The sequence below is a fragment of the Verticillium nonalfalfae genome, assembly GCF_003724135.2.
Source record: "Verticillium nonalfalfae strain VnAa140/NRRL 66861 chromosome Unknown scaffold_21, whole genome shotgun sequence".
Taxonomy (NCBI): domain Eukaryota; kingdom Fungi; phylum Ascomycota; class Sordariomycetes; order Glomerellales; family Plectosphaerellaceae; genus Verticillium; species Verticillium nonalfalfae.
In genome coordinates, this window is record NW_021167246.1 from 494 (window position 1) to 16,642 (window position 16,149).

General features: G+C 57.6%; 4 protein-coding genes across 4 annotated transcripts; 2 read left to right on the forward strand and 2 right to left on the reverse strand.

Annotated features, from left to right (window-relative positions):
- Positions 1-362: 362 nt before the first annotated feature.
- On the reverse strand, positions 363-1,376 carry D7B24_003750 (uncharacterized protein; the record flags this gene model as incomplete). The annotated part of the gene is made up of 2 exons (XM_028637937.1): positions 363-779; positions 852-1,376. 2 exons carry the CDS (start codon positions 1,374-1,376, stop codon positions 363-365), a joined length of 942 nt encoding a protein of 313 aa, XP_028497088.1.
- A 4,710-nt stretch (positions 1,377-6,086) lies between these two features.
- D7B24_003751 (uncharacterized protein) lies at positions 6,087-8,360 on the reverse strand (the record flags this gene model as incomplete). The annotated part of the gene is made up of 2 exons (XM_028637938.1): positions 6,087-6,811; positions 7,058-8,360. The coding sequence occupies 2 exons, from the start codon at positions 8,358-8,360 to the stop codon at positions 6,087-6,089; spliced, it is 2,028 nt and encodes a 675-aa protein (XP_028497089.1).
- A 722-nt stretch (positions 8,361-9,082) lies between these two features.
- D7B24_003752 (uncharacterized protein) lies at positions 9,083-10,828 on the forward strand (the record flags this gene model as incomplete). Its single annotated transcript, XM_028637939.1, has 3 exons — positions 9,083-9,107; positions 9,179-10,035; positions 10,130-10,828. The coding sequence occupies 3 exons, from the start codon at positions 9,083-9,085 to the stop codon at positions 10,826-10,828; spliced, it is 1,581 nt and encodes a 526-aa protein (XP_028497090.1).
- Positions 10,829-12,795: 1,967 nt separating this feature from the next.
- On the forward strand, positions 12,796-14,270 carry D7B24_003753 (uncharacterized protein; the record flags this gene model as incomplete). The annotated part of the gene is made up of 4 exons (XM_028637940.1): positions 12,796-12,876; positions 12,944-13,082; positions 13,137-13,354; positions 13,416-14,270. 4 exons carry the CDS (start codon positions 12,796-12,798, stop codon positions 14,268-14,270), a joined length of 1,293 nt encoding a protein of 430 aa, XP_028497091.1.
- Positions 14,271-16,149: the final 1,879 nt, after the last annotated feature.

The following is a 16,149-nucleotide window of genomic DNA, read 5'->3' on the forward strand; positions in this document are numbered from 1 at the left end:
CTGCAAGAAGCACAGAGGCGTCCTAGGCCAGTGTATCTTCCTCCATGTTCCTGTGTGATTTCTTAACATTCGCCGTAGCGAGGTATGACGTCTTCTCGATCTGTCGAGTGCGTCTCAAAAAAGCAAAGCTAACCTCCAAACGCCGCGCTCAAAAATGAAAAGAGCATATCCCAAAACAGGATGCTCACAAACCCCGCTGTCTATGTTGCTCTTGTCGTGTTGTAGTGATGGGTGGAGGTGGGGGAGGGGCGCGATTAACGTTGAGGGTGTGTCGACGGCGGGTATTGGAGTATGTCTATGTCTATGTTGTGTAATTGGTCGTCGCTTCGAAATAGCGCCGACAACGTATATGGCGAAGAAACCTAGAAGGTGCTCCAGTTCCAATCTCTAGGCACACTGGCGGCAACCTCCGGGCCTCTGGCATAACCCATAGTGACGCTACCACTGGGGCTGCTGGTGGGAACAGGGCTCGCGCTTCCCGTAGGGATGGCGGCACCAGGCATGGGGCCGGCGGCAGTGTCGACTGAAGAGCCCTGATCGCTGCTGGCCTGGCTGTTGTTTCGGCTCTTCCACGCGATGAACTGGGTGAAACAGTGCCCGCAGGAGCGCGAGGGGGAACCCCGAGGGTTGTAGTTGAGGTCCTGGTCGAGAGGGATTGTCTGCGCAGAATGGCTGTCACAGAAGATGTTGCCACACTTGCGGCAGTGATGGCGGCGGTTGAAGTAGTTGAATGTACGCTGGCAAGTAGGGTCATCGCACATTGAGGCGTGAGGATCGGGCTGCACTCATGGTGTTAGTAAACTGGCTTGTGCAGAAAACCCAAATCGGCAAAAAGATGGGCTGTTGCTAACCTTCCAGTGCTTGCGCGTAGGTTCGCCGCTGACCTCGGGGAACAGCTCCGGATCCAAATCGCAGTCCATCGCCTTTCCGCTGTCCCCCGTGGAGCGCCGGCTCAGTCGCGAACCGATCATGCTCAGGCCCGGAAGACTGATGAAGCTGCTGTTGACGCGCTGCAGATTCAGGTCGGCGGGACTCTCAGGTCCGTCTTCGTTCTTGGGAGAGCGAGGCAACTTTGAGGAGAACTCAGTGGGGCGCAGGACGGCAGGCATGAAGAGTGGTCGCGCCTGGCGGGCAGCAGCAAGAGACCGAGTGCCGGGTGACGTTGGCGAGGTTGCGCCTGGGGTGTGTAATGGGGATGTGTGGTGAGAAGTGGTGGTGATGGGTGTGCTGTTGGCATTGCTGTTGTTGGGCAGCTGATAGGATTGCGAGCGCGTGTGGGAGAAGTGCGGGCGCTGAGGGAGAGCGTAGTGCTCCCAGTGACCACCGTGAGGGTGGGTCAGATCGCGGACGGACGGCATGATGAGTTCAGCCGTCATCTTTGTGGTGGTGAGAGAACAAGATGAGACTGCTGTCTCGGAGAATTATCTGGGGTGGAATGTACTGATCGAGGTCTCAACAAAGCGTCGAAGCAGGTCGTATGACTGTTCGATGTACACTCAAACCTAGAAAAGGTAAGAGAGTCGTTGAGGTGCCGAAGGTGTGACAGTCGGGTTGGTGTTCTCGGCACGGGTGCTGTTACGCGAGGCGTTCTGCAAACGCCAGTGACACAATGGTCAGGTTCTAAGCGGAAGACATGGAGATGTGCTGGACGGGGTGGCGTGAGAAGTGGTAAGTGTTGTAAGGCTCGTGGGTTGCGAGGGGTGTTGAGGAAGGTGAAGCGATCGTGACGAGAACGAGGTGGGATGTGATAGGTAGTAGTAGTCGCTGATAAGGCACTGCAGGTAATGGTCGGGAGGCAAGTGAACACGAGCACGGGGGGGCAGGAGGCACCGATACGGCCGGAGGAGGCAAGAGGGGGCTTTCCATTGGTTTTAAAAGTGCGGCAATTGGCGGAAACCGCCTCCCAGGATCTCAGGCAAGCCAGGCGCACCCCTGTCGCCCACCGCCCCTCCCCAGCACGGCCCTAGTCCCCTAGAGGTACAGGGCCTCCACCGTAAGGCCTTGCTCTGGGCTTGGGGCTTGGGGACGGGGTGGAGCGGTGGCCTCGCATCTCCTCCATGTCCTCCCACATCCCTCAGTCTTCCCGCTAACGCTACCGCTACCGCTGCCGCTGCTACCACCACTACTACCATCCACCTGTATCTCTCTATCTCCTAGACCGACCCAGCAGGCTTTCGCCGGCGCCGTCAACCGCGGCGCCCGCGCCTCTGTCTTTCGGATGCCATCCTCCAGCGGGACGGCCAAGGCCATGACTAGCATTCCTGCAGCCACATGTCGAGATGGAGGGTAGCTGGTACCTCTCGTTCAAACGTCACCGCCAGTCCGCACTTCTTTCCGAACCCGGATTGGACAATGACGATCACGAGCGATAAGCAAAAAGCAATCAAGGAGCAGTCATCGATGAAAGCATTCCCGTGGCATCTCAGACGCAGATAGAGTCTCAACCAGGCCAAGGCGGATAAAGGTCCCCTGAAGTTGGGCGGTCGGGGAACCCTTGACGGGCGCCTCATCTTCCTAGACAGAGGCTGGGGTTCCCTCACGAGGGTAGATGTGCCTCATTGCCACCAATTTTTTTGGTCGCTTACGAGCCTCTTCGTGCCGCTAGGAGGGTGCTGTTGATGCTGCCCCTCGACTGACAACGCAACAGGAATCATCCCGTTGCCCAACCCGCCTGTCGCTTCGGTCAGTCGCACCAAGGTGCTGGCGCGCTTGGGCGACGTCGGGGTGCCTTTCCGACTCGAGGTGCACGAGTTCCGTACCCCAATCCGGCCCCGCCCTTGTCGGGCTTTGCTTCTCCTTCGTCTCAGCATCACTCTGCCACGCCACGAGGCCGGGCGGAAATGGCTTGCCTTCTCTCGATCGCGCATCCCAAGGGTCCCAGGTCCCAGCCTCTCGCGTGTGCCATTACTCGACTGCTGGATTAGGATACCGGTCCGGGATCTTCAGGGTGATGGAACAACAAGGATCCCATCCCTCCAGTGTGGGAACCCGGCTCGTGCGCTCTTGGCCCGACCGTGGTAGGCAAGCAGGCAGACCAGACGAACGGCGCCAATTTCCAAGCATCGCCCTCAATCCAGCCTCGACTGTTCTTACCATCCCTCGGCACAGCCTCTGGCAACCAGGAGATGATAAGTTGAGACACAGCAGGCGACAAGCGCACTTGTAACGGCGGGCGAGCCGACAGGTAAGCCTGGCAGCTGGTTGTCGCGTGACGCATTTGGGCTGCTCCTCGAGACCAACGAGCGGTCAAGCGGTGACCGAACAACCCCTGTCCTAGTCCACGCAGCGTGTAGGATTGATGTTGTTTGAACGCCTACCTTGACTCGCCCACGCCTTGGATTCAGGGTCTTCTGGTCCGAAAAAAGCGATCAACAGTCTATCATTCCAGCACCGAACTCCAGTCTACTTTCGGCTTCCCAGAACTATCCCACACGTACAGGTCTCTTGGCTCAATGTCTTTCTTGTTTTGCAACCTTATCAGGCGATCATTTAGCCCATGCTGAGGGACTTGAGTCGGCACTTTGGTACAGCAGTACTTTCTTTCGGGTGATGGGTCTCGTGACCCCGAGTTCCGCTTCACTGCCAGTCACCGACCCAGGATTTGTTCACTTCCTTCCTTCCTTCATGTTTTCCTTCCTATCTCTACCTAGCACAACTAGATCCGGTGCCCCTGACTGACTGAGCTTAATGCCGACCTCGACCTTCCTCGAAGAGTAGAATGGCCCGCCGGCGACAAAGGGATTCGGGAACCAAAGGAACAATCTCGGCTTCTAGAAGGTCTCGGCTCCAGAATTTTTACTAATGGCGCTGACGGCGGCTCTACGTTCACGCCAGAAACGGAAGCCAGCCGTCGCCGGGGGATCCACCTGATGGATACGACCGCCGGCCAGGTGTGGAGCATCTAGAGTTGAAGCGCACTTGTTTCGGAGAAGAAGGATGGTGTTGCCACAACCAGGCCTCCAAGAGCCGGCGAAGCCACCGCAGCCTGTCAACACCCGTTGCCGTCCAAAGTCCCAGGCACGGCCAGCAGTTGCAACAGTCCAGCCTCGTTCACATACTGACTCAGTGACGTCTTCCGTGGTGCCGAACAGAAACTTCACATCTCATTCCCTCTGGCACAGCAACGGATTCCCTCAAACCAGCCTGGGCGTTTCAGTGCAACTGTACCATGTGCTATCGGCGGCTCTTTCGCGGCGTGTTGGCGGCATTGGCGGCGGCAAAACATTTAGGACGAGAGCCTTCAAACTTCGCCCCCCATCGTCAAGTGGATTCGCCGGTGGGAGCCGCAGCGAGCTCTTACGCAACAGAATTCAATAGACCCCATTGCGAAGAGTCCCGACCAGCCCAGTCGAAATGCAAGACATCAACACCATGAGCAGAAGTACGACATGCACAGTAGATACCGTTCAGTCCCGCGATAAACACTCCGCAGCCTCCCATCTACCTCCATCATCATCTCCTATGCCTCGGTCCCAATGGTGCAAACTCTCAGATCTGGCGATCCGACAATAATAATGCGGTATGCTATGAAGTGCTACCCCGGCTCCGCACTGCTTCCCCATTCGCAGGGAGCCGGAAGGAAATAGGCGTGAAAGGCCGCCCGCGAGGGGGGAACAGGCCACCCCTAGATCTTGCACGTCGCAAATCGAGCTGGGAAATTCTCTTGGTACTCTTCGCAGTTGACCTGTCAGATTGGCTTAGCCGCATATGGAATGAATTTCGACCCAGCTGCAACGCTATCCCTGCAGCTCATTTACGTGCAGGGTCTTAGTGGCTCAATGAAGTTGGCGTTATCGGCGAACAGCGATTGGTTCAAGGACTTATGCATTATTGCCTGAGGCACAACATTATATGTCCGTTGGTCGAGGTCTTAAGTGTGAGAGGTCAAGCCACGTGGATCTCCGATGCCGGGTTGGTTTCGACACAAACAAAAGCTGCCGTGAAGTGACGTCGCAACACTTCAGCTCGGCCGCTGGCCATCCATCATTAGCTCTATCGCGTGAGGAAGTAGTACTGATAGGATTAGGTGAACGAAGCGAGTTCCACATGCATCGACAGATATTACTATCGTTGCTTTCCACATTGATTGATTCATAAGGTTGATGATGACTTCCAAGACAGAAGACATTGATTGCCGTGAAGAGCTCAGGCCTTCTGTCAAGGCGATCGCCAGGTGCTGTTGGCGCCCAAATCGCGGTCTAAGGAACGCTATGAAGTCACATTTGGCGATCATACTTCAGGGATGGGGTATGGCTCATCCATGCTAGCAGCAACAACTTCAGACGGAATTCATACCCTCTCTGTGACGTCAAACGCGAGGTTTTCGCAGTCACCAAGAAGCGATCGATTGCAATCGAGATGTGTGTTTCGCGCCTGGAGCTGATCAATTGACAGCACATCAGCGATGTCGGCTAGTGATCTTCGCGTCTTGCCGTTTGTTCCATGTATGCTAAGCCTGGCCTGCATCGAGGGAACGCTGGCGTTGTCAGACAGTCGCATTGTCCATAGCACGCTTGCTGGGCCTTTGAGCACTATGATGAAGTTTATGGGGGCCCAACTGCCATGCCCGAGAGTCAGTCGCACTGGCAAGGGGGGGGATGGTACCAGTGCTCAGGGGTTGACAGGATACCGGGTCCATAAGTTGAGCACCATCAACGTCGTATGGCGAGTCAGGCGTTCGCAGCACCTTGGCCACAAGTCCCAGTCGCGAGGCGACGTTGCTGATGAATGTGGGCTCGCTCATTGGCAAGACATGTAATGCGCCTGGGGCTACTGACGCATGCGGGGTGTAAGATATCTGCCATTGCAGAGGCTGAAAGATTTCAAGACGATAGTACAATGACTCGACTGTAACGCGGAGCGTGAGCAAGGAATTGGGATGGTGGAGGGGTTCGAGTCGGGCAACGATGCTTGCCATGTCTTGAATTTCATTGCCTGGACGATCTTGAATAAGGCCCACGACACCCATGATTATATCGAATTATAAGACGTACGTCGACGACAATGTAACCAGCAACTGAGGCCGTGACTCGCGAAAGTAGGAGTCAGTTCGAACGCTTACCGTTTTGTTGGTTGCGCAGGGCTGTCTACGGCATCTCCCAGCGCCCACTCTTTCCTCCGTCCTTCAGCACGACCCTCAGGTCAGAAATGACCATACCCTTGTCGACTGCCTTGCACATGTCGTACACCGTCAGGGCCGCCGTGCTCGCCGCCGTCAGGGCCTCCATCTCCACCCCCGTCTTCCCATCACACGTGACGATCGCCTCGACGTCGATGGCGACGCAGCCATCGCGGCTCCCCCCCTCCGCCGCGCGCGGGCGCAGCTCGACGCTGACGTGGGAGATGGGGATGGGGTGGCACAGGGGGATGAGGTCGGAGGTGCGCTTGGCGGCCATGATGCCGGCGACGCGCGCGACGCCGAGGACGTCCCCCTTCTTCATCTGGTTCTCGGCGATGAGACGCAGGGGCTCGGGCGTCGTAAAGGTTACCGTGCAGGCGGCCTTTGCGACGCGCGAGGTTGGCGTTTTGGAGGAGATGGAGACCATGTGCGCGGTCCCCGAGGCGGAGACGTGCGTGAGCTTCTTGGCGGGGCTGCCATCCTGCTCTCGGCGAGGGTGGGTTGTTGAGAATAGCCGGCCGCGGTGGGAGAGCTGAGCGGGCGATGGTGCGGCGGCGAGGAGGTGGCGAGGGAGAGGTCGCGACGCCTGGCGGAGGAAGGATGACACGGGACTTGGCGGTGGGAGCACTGCGTTGAACGACAAGTTGGGGCCGCCGGAAGAAGAGATGGGAGAGCGACCAGTTGAATTGGAATCTACAACCAGCTATTTAGCTCCCTTCCTATCAGAGGAAAACAAAGAGAAATCATTCATTTGTTCATCAGATTGAGCCCCTGAGCTGTGCCTCTGCCCGTGCCAGTGCCGCGTCTACACGGTATCGTCCCCGGCCCCCCTGGAATTCTAGCACACCCCAACGCCAATTCATGCAGTGACCATCCGAACATGTGAAGAGAGAAATAGAGAGAGAGAAGGGGGGAGAAAAAGTATGAACCATTACCCACCTATCAAGATCATGGGCCGGTTCTTCATGTGCTGCAGATTCTCCATGCCCGCGTGCTTCTCCTTCTTCCGCTTGACGGCCATACCAATAATGTCAAGCAGCTCGGCCTCGTTGAGGGCGGTGCCCAGCGGCTGATCCGACGTGGCGAGGCCCTGGCGCCTGTCCATCTCAATCTGCTTCATGGCCTCGTAGGCCTGCTCGTCAATGGGCTCGCCGCCATTGGACTTGCGCAGGATGTCGCGCAGCGAGACCTCGGCGTTGCCAAAGAGGCACACCTTGAGGTTGCCGTCGCTCGTGACGCGCAGGCGGTTGCAGGAGCCGCAAAAGTTGTGCGTCATGCTCGTGATGAAGCCGATGCGGCCGGCAAAGCCGGGGACGCGCCACGTCTTGGCCGTGTCGTTGCGGTGGTCGCGGACCTTTTCGACGGTGGGGTGGGCGGCGCGGATGACGTCGAGCATCTCGGCGTAGCCGAGCATCTTGCCCTCGTTCCAGCGGTTGCCGTCAAAGGGCATGTACTCGATGAAGCGGACCTCGACGTCGCGGTCGCGCGTCATGTCGACAAAGGGGACAATCTCGGCGTCGTTGCGGCCGCGCATGACGACGCAGTTGATCTTGAACTTGAGGCCGGCGCCGGCGCGGTTGAGCTCGAAGACGCGGTCGATCGTCTTGCGCACGGCGGAGAAGCCGTTGCGGCGCGTCATGATCTGGAACTGCCAGGGGTCGAGCGTGTCGAGGCTCAGGTTGATGCCCGTGAGGCCGGCCTCGACCATGGCGTCGAGCTTGCGGTGCAGCGACAGGCCGTTTGTCGTGAGGCAGAGCTCTTGGAGGCCGTGGGGCCGCAGGGCGCCGAGCTGGCGCATCAGGGGCACAATGTCGCGGCGGACGGTGGGCTCGCCGCCGGTGAGGCGGATCTTGGTGACGCCCTGGTTGACAAAGACGGAGGAGAGCATGACAATCTCGGGCGTCGTCAGAATGTCGCGGCTCGGGGAGAGTGGCACGCCCTCCTCGGGCATGCAGTAGACGCAGCGGAGGTTGCAGCGTTCTGTGACAGAAATTCGCAGATAGTCGTGCTGACGACGAAAGTTGTCCGTGAGAAAGTCGGAAAAGGGTTTGGCATCGCGAAGGGCGTCACGTCGATTTGATGTGGAACTCGCGGGAAGGGCTGGATGAGGTGCAGGATCGGGTGTCACTGACGGCGTGGCGGCGGCCGTGGTAAGACACCTTGGCGTCGGCTGCCGTCTCGAGGCTCTGCAGCCTGCGAATGAGGCCCGTCTCCAAAGGGCATGCCTCATGATGGTCGTCATTCGGAGGAAGAGGATGAGGAGAGTCAGACGAGTTGCCGTGGAGCAAGGGATAGCCTTCCGAGCTCAAGTCATCCATGCAACGGGGCGCCCGGATGATCAGGCGGCCGCGTCGCTGGTCGATGGGTTTATGGAAAAGCACAACACACACACAGAAAAGAGAGGAAGCCAAACAATAGATGGGATGTGGAAAAGATGCAATTCTCGCACTCATATCATCATGTCGTGTCGTTGAATTGAGTCAGAAATGGCTGTGGCGATAACGTCTCCGCGCTGCAGGGCGCAGGGTCCACTGATCTGACAGCCTTGGAGGGGTTTGCTGAATAATCGGGCCCCTGTGACACGCCTAGCGGAGAAGGAACGGAGAAGGCCGCTTTCCGGAGGGGCTTGGTGCGTCTTTGGCGGGGGGTTCGGTGAGTCGGTGAGGTACAATGTACCTGTAGGTACAAGGTCGATGAGGGGCAAGCTACCCCGCGCTAAGCTCAAACCGGCAATCGGTCAATATTTGGTTTCTGTCTCTCGACAAGCAGTGAGCATTCGGGTGTCTCTTTCTCTACCAAATCAATGTTGAACCATATCCGTGCCTCAGCCAGCCGGCATCAGAGACCGTACATCTCTTCCAAATAGTCTTTATCGACAATCTCGTCCTTTCCATCCGGATCATCGCTCTGTGTATCTCCTATTCGTATCTCGCTCTCGTGTTGGCGCCTGAGTACCACGTCGCAATGCATTTCACACGCGCCTTCAAATGTAGGTCCAACATGCAGCAGCAGCTACCAGGCTCGCAAACATGACACGCACGGCACTAAACGACTTCATAGCATCCCCGCATTGTATCGCGAGTCCCGACGGGACGCTTATCGCGACGCTGCTCTCTTCCAAAATCAATGTCCGGTCGGTCCAGAGCCTCGAGACGATCAACACCATCACCCTTCCGTCCGACATCGCAGGGCCCGTCGTTGCCTTCCAGTGGTCACCGTCATCCACCAAGCTTCTGGTGGCTCTGGCTGAGCAGATCCATGTCTTCTCTGCCGTCCGGGAAGGGTTCCATGCCACCCTGCGCGTCCCCGCGTCGGCCACATCACGACCAACACTGATTCAGTTTGGCGCCACTGACTCTGAGGTCTGCGTGTCCACCCAGTTTGGTCTCAAATTCACCATCTTCGATCTGGCCGCTTCCAGATCCATCGAGATCAACAACCCCAAGTTCCACCACGCCTCATCCGCCCCACGAGGCTTCTCCTTCCATCCCGTGACTTCGCATTTTGCCTTGCTGACCAGGGTCGCCGGCAAGGATGTCATCAGCATCCACAACCCCGTCTCCCGACAAGTTGAGCGATCATGGAGCCCCGAAACCGTCGATGCACAGAGCCTGCAGTGGTCGCCTGATGGTCGGTGGCTTGTGCTCTGGGAGTCGCCCTCCCAACAGCACAAAGTCCTGTTCTACACGCCCGATGGTCATCTCTTCAAGGAATGGTCTGGACCCTCGGGTTTCACCAGCGACGTCAAGGATCACGAGCTTGGTGCAGGTGTCAAACTTTGCCACCTCAGCTCCGACGCCAGTCGGGCTGCCATCTGCGACTATACGCGCAACGTCTACATCCTCGACCTCGCAGCCGTGACGGACGCCCTGAGACTTCAACACCCAACCCTCATCGTGCCCAAGGATACTGTACAGGTCAGTCAGTGGCCCAACGCCCCCGTCTGGTGTGCTGCGTTGTCGGCCGGCGAAGGGGGGCGGATCATGTGCATCTCACTGACAGGTACACCAGATATGGCAGGAACAAATCACCTTTAGCGAGATGGGTCTTCCCGCCCACTCCTTCGTCAGAGCCACGCAAACCGTAACCGCCCCCACTCGCGCAGTCAACAGCACCAGCGGCAGCAGCCAAGAGGCCAAGACTGGCTGTGCAGCCGTCTCTTTCGATTCGTCCGCGGTTCTTGCTGCCACCAAGATGGAAGACTCTCCCAGCACTCTCTGGATCTGGGATCTATCCTCGTCAGAGCTGCGAGCCGTTCTCCTCTTCCACGGAGACGTGTCGACCTTTTCCTGGCATCCCAGCATCCGCGAGCTCCTCGTTGTGAGTTGCGAGGGGGAAGGCTATGGTGGCTTACTCTTCACCTGGGATCCGTTATCGGATGGTCCCCGGGCCGTGGACTTTGCATCTCGACTTCCCTCCACCTCGAAGTCCGTTGGCAAGCCCCGGGTAGCATGGGTCGCTTGGCCGGGCGAACCGCCAGTCGTACTCTGCAGCGACTCTACGCACACCGTGCTGGCCAGTCTTGGGGACTCGGATCAGCACCCAGCCCCGTGGCTAGACGCCCACGTCGGCGACGTGACGCTCGACTCGAGCAGGGTTGACACACCGTCAGGTTTCGCACATATTCGAGGCCTGGAAGTGACCTCGTCCGTTGTGACAAATGAAGACCTGTCAGCCATGGACGATACCTTCTCCTTCAGAAAAGTCTAGAGACCAGACAGGACACCGCCACCCTGTCGAAATGAGATGCTAGGCATGTAGCCGCAGTGCAAACTCTGGCTCTCTGCATAGAAATAACCCAGTTCCACGGTTTGACATCCACGTCGGAGCTGTTTGACTGTCGCGGAAAACCAACTTGCAGCCGCGATACTTGGTTGCGATTTGCATCCGAAGGCGCCTCATAACGTACCATTCACCAGGATTGGGCGCTGCTCGAACTCAACGCTGGGGGGAGGTGCAGCGCATGCGCGGTACTGCATTAGGCAAGTGGGTAAAGGAGTGAATCTCACCCGCCGGGCGGGAGAGGCTGCATTGCGAAGTCCTGAGTGGGCACGACATCATTGAGCAGGGCATCGAGGCCACGGCGAGATGCGGGCCAGCCGCGGATTGATTTAACACTCCTCATTGCTGCACTCTGCCTGCGGAGCCGTCGCCGGTTCCAATGAAAACCCCAGCATTTCCTCTGTCAGATACGACAGAGAACTAGTGTGTGTCGTCCCGCAGCCGCTGGCTGGCTAGTTGATGTGACTTGGCAGAAGAAACCATGGGCAGCCATTCTGGCGAGTGCGACAAATTCGAATAGGCCGCATTAGCGGATGCAAGTCTATGGAAAGATGATGGGCAGCCATTGTGATTGCCAGCACGGCAACATAACTCGGAGAACACACCGCAGACGGAGAACCCGTCTTTTACTGAGCCATCCCACCTTGTGAAGCGATTTGTCGTGGGTGTCTGAAGCGCCGGGACAGGCACCTGACTGTTGGCTTCACTGCAGGACGTGTCCCGGATCTATCAACCAACCGAAGAGAGCCAGGCCAACGTCAGATTGAGCCTCCCCCAAGTCATGTTCTTGGCAGCTTTAGCTTTCGACGCGGACGTGGTGGGACAGCTCCCCGGCGTTGGCATCCCCTGTTCGCACGACCACCAAGTGTTACCACACCTCGATCCCTCGGCTGTCGACATTCGCTTGGCCAACACTGGCTACCATCGGAAGGCTCGTATGGGCACAAAAGGGGGGTCCATGAGCCCGGTCCACGGATTCCAGATTGGGCCAGAATTTCGGCTGAGCAGACAGCCGACTGCGGTCATGACGCACCTGCGTTGCATGCTGCGTTGCAGGGCAGTCAATATAACGTTGCGTAGCTGGCTAACCATCCAGACCTAGTTATGCAACGCCCTTCGGCGGTAACAATCAGGAGTCGTGGTTGGGGGACTCGGATGGCGCCTCTCTGCATTCTCTATGGGGCTGTGATCGTCTGCAGTACAAGCAAGGTCCACTGCATCCAGGACAAGGTCAGTACGTGTACTATAGCACGCGACGCCCCTCCACCCTGTGCATGGTGCGCCTGCCGATGTGTATGCCGATGGCGGCTGGCAAGAGGTAAGCGTGTGGACGGGGCTCTTGCAATCATCTCTAAAATATATCACTGCCTTTACCTAATGGAGACAACAGGATCTTCAGTCCCCCGGGAACAAGGCTGCTCTCCCGACAGTTTGAACCTGCGCGATGCATGGCTTCCCGGCGTTGGCTCCATGCCGTCGAAGCAGTCTAGCCAGAGCAAGAAGGAGTTGTCACTCTATTGGATCCCAAAGGCAATCAAGATTTCTCACAAACCCTGCTAGGTCATCTTGCTGATGTGTTAATCTGGGGCTGGGTCAATGGTCTTATAAAGGATGTGGGCTGGGATCATCCGCCTTCGCGATGCCATCTTCGTCCCTCTCCGTCTGGTCTTTTGCCTTTCTCTGCGTTGTTTGCTATTCCCTGTCCAAGAGAGCAAACGGTCCGCCTGGCACCGATCGCGTCACAAATTCATCGCTGCTGTGCTACTGATCACACTGCCTCGAGGGCCCTTGTCGTTCTTCTCGGAGTCGTACGAATACGAACACGCGAATTTCCCAGTCTCAGCGTTTGTCTCGCGTGTTTGGTCACTGTTCGGCCTCCCACCCAAGCCGTAGCCATGACGGGTGCGGCCAACAGCGTTCAGCGAGACGTAGAACCCGGTTGCAAGACGGGCCTCTACTACATAACCATTGCCAATGTCCGTGGGCCCCCTGGAGGAGACATGGCCCGGCAATCTCATCAAACTGACACTGACGACAACCCAGTTGCCCTTTGGCACATCATGGCACGAGCTGAAGGACTGGCTTCGGTATACCTGCATCGTCGAGCATGTTGAGATCTTCAACAGTAGTACGTCCGGCTGGGTCCGTGTCAAAGGAGAGGACAACTTTCGTCGAGCATTAGGTGAGCCACGTGGCGAGCGCACACTGCCTTGCTTTTCTGACACGATCTTCGTAGGACGTCTCAATCAGTGCGAGTTTGGGGGCCGATGCATCATTGCAGACGGGCGCAATGCCACGGAGCGCATCAAGATCAAGGAGCTCATTGGTGACCCGTCGTCGTCAGCACCGTCGATCGCCTCACCACACGTACGCGGCGTGTCGGTCATGACCTCGCCATCTTACGGAGTAGCTGTAAAGCCATCAGCGACTGCGAGCCCTGGTCATCATGGGAAGGTAAGCATGCTGAGCATTGCACAGCGTGTGTAGTATTTTGACATTTTTTCCCTTTCTACAGTGGTCTGCTCAAACACCATCCACTGGTGTTCCATATTCGCCCTACTCGCCCGTTGAATTGCCAGCTCCGTATCACGCCGAGACCCCTAGGACACCGTATTATTCCTCGTCCAACAGCACCACCGGCTACACCGATGCTGGAGGTGGTTATCCGTACGAGATGGAGCCGGCGCTCGGCGGTCGAGTTCGGCAGCCCTCCTACGACTACCGAGCCCAACAGTACGCAATGTACGACGGGCCAGGCTACGGTGACGAAGGGTCGTCGGCGGCGACTGGCGAGCACTACAGCTCCTCCGCATCCTCGGCAGGCCTATTAGTCACGGAACAGCGCAAAATCATCGTCAAACATCTCAGCTCGAGCTCGTCTGAGGACCAGCTGAGGAAGCTCATCAAAGCATCCCTGAAGGTAGTCACGGCGGACAAGCACCAACTCCAACACATTGAGTTTCCACGCGACAACGACGGACGTTTGAGGGGTCACATCTTTGCGACGTTCAAAACGCCCGAGGTGGCCTGCGGCATCGTTGAAGAACTGAATGGCCAGCTCTTTCAAAGAAAGATCCTTGAAGTGCGGCTGACAAACGAGGGAGTGATCCGGGGGCTTGACCACCAGCAGCAGCAACAACAGCAGCAGCAGCACCATCACGAAGACTGGGAAAGCAACGGCAGCAGACACAAGGACAAGTCGAAAAAGGACAAGAAGGACGCGGACGGCAAAAGCAAGAGCAGCAAGACGTCAAAAGGACGCGGACACGGTGACCGATACGGTGACCGAGCCCAGGGCCCGCCCATCATCGCGAACGGGTCGAGTCGGGCGTCCAGATCGCCTGAACGGGCGAGGCGAAGGGCCGTGTGAGCGGGCGCGGCCCCTTCACGAGTGAAACGAAGGATTCACAATGATCACGAAACGGGCTTCTATTCTGGGAAGGCGCGGGGATTTAGGTTCATGGTTTGCGAACTCAACAACTCGTTTTTCTTTTTCCTTCGGGGCTGATTAACTTCTGCTAGTTTCACCCGACTAATCAATTAAAGCAAATCTTCAAGGTTGGCAAAATGTCTGAGAGTGGGCTGACGAACAAAGAAGAGCATGCAGGCTATGTGATGTTGAACATGCTGTGCAACACGCCGCTCAGCCAGAACGCCCCTTGTATTGCCGCGTCGCCAGGCTGAGCAGTTCGCCCATGCAGAAAGGCCTCGCCAGTTTCCATTGGATGTGTCAAGTCCTGAGTGTCCGGGGGCATGCATGCATGCATGCATTAATTGTGATTATGTGGTAGTATGTGTCTGTGTGTGTCTGTGTGTGACGGCGCTGGGGAGCCGGAACGGCGCCGCGGTGGTGGATGTTCCCCGGAATGCAGGTTGAAGAAGGTGGGTGAGGCAAACAACAGGGCCATTCTCCACACCCTCGGCTCTCATCTGCCATGTCTTGGCTCTTCCGGCCTGAAGGATGTAGGGCGTGTGATGAGATGCCTGGCCCTGCCGCATAGGGGCTGGTGATGTGATCGGGAGGAGACGTTAGGGGGTGCGGGGATTTGACAGCTGGGCATGCAGCCTGTTGTGTTCCCGAGTGACGTAGACGAGTCCAGGCTGACAGGGGTTTTGGGGGGGGGGGGGGGGGAGGAGGTTCGCCTACGCTTGGCTTGACTGAGTGATGTGCGTTTGCGGGTTTGTTTGTGTTGTTGTGCATGCCCTCTGTGTAACCGACCCCCTTTCTTCTTCTCTCGACATTTTTAGGTTTACGTAGGCACGAGTATCACTTTGTGACAGACAGGCTGCAGTCTATGTTGCGTATGTGAAAGACAATGGGATGTACATGTGATGACAACTCTAGATCTTTGAATCATGTCACATCAAAGGCAGCATATTGATGTTCAGACCGGCCGGACACTCTTCCCAACTGTGCAATATCATCCGAGAAATACAAGGCTGAGCACCGACCGCCCCCTATGAGGGTTCGTTCCTACGAAGATCTTCGTCAAGCAGACGTGACCAGAGGCGCCTTCATCTGCAGCTACATGGCGGCACTGCGAGACGGGACTCGTCCGCGTCTGCAACCCAGGCTTGACTGCCTTCACATGCCATTATCTATGAGGCTAAAGACGAGGAGCAAGGCCGGTGTGGGCACCTCTCAGGGGGAATTGCCAATGGAGGAACCTCACCGCACGGCAGACCATCCACATGGCCAAAGCAAACATGCAACGAGCTGCGCGAACCCGATCTTCGAAACCGAGTCCAGCAAGCCGCATCAACCGGCCGGACCAACCTCGAACTTCGCGCGGATCGAAATCGGAGCAGCCAGCCAGCCTCCTCCTACCTCTTGGCCCTCCCCATCCGCTGCCGCAACGACCCGCTGCCGGAACGAACCCTCCCCCCTCCCCTCCCCTCCTCCATCATCCGTCAGTCAACGCAACGCTATCCGGGACCCCGAAATCATTGAGCTTGGCCCCCCCTGCCATATCTCGCGTGACACGAGCCGCTCAGCAGGCCCAAGTCCGCCGAGCAGCTCATGGTCCGGTATGCATCGCGGGTAGCCGCGTGACAGCCGCCCCCAGGCCAACAAACCCCGGACTTGTCCTGGGTCCTCGAGGACACCTCCCCTCGCGGAGGATTCTTTGTCTTCAGCAGGGCCGGGCCGCCCCCCCTTTTTGACACGCCCTCTTTCTTTTCTCCTTTTCCCTCCTTCCCTGGTCCCCTGGCCCCCAATTGTTTTCCCTCGGGTAGTTCCGGCCATGGGT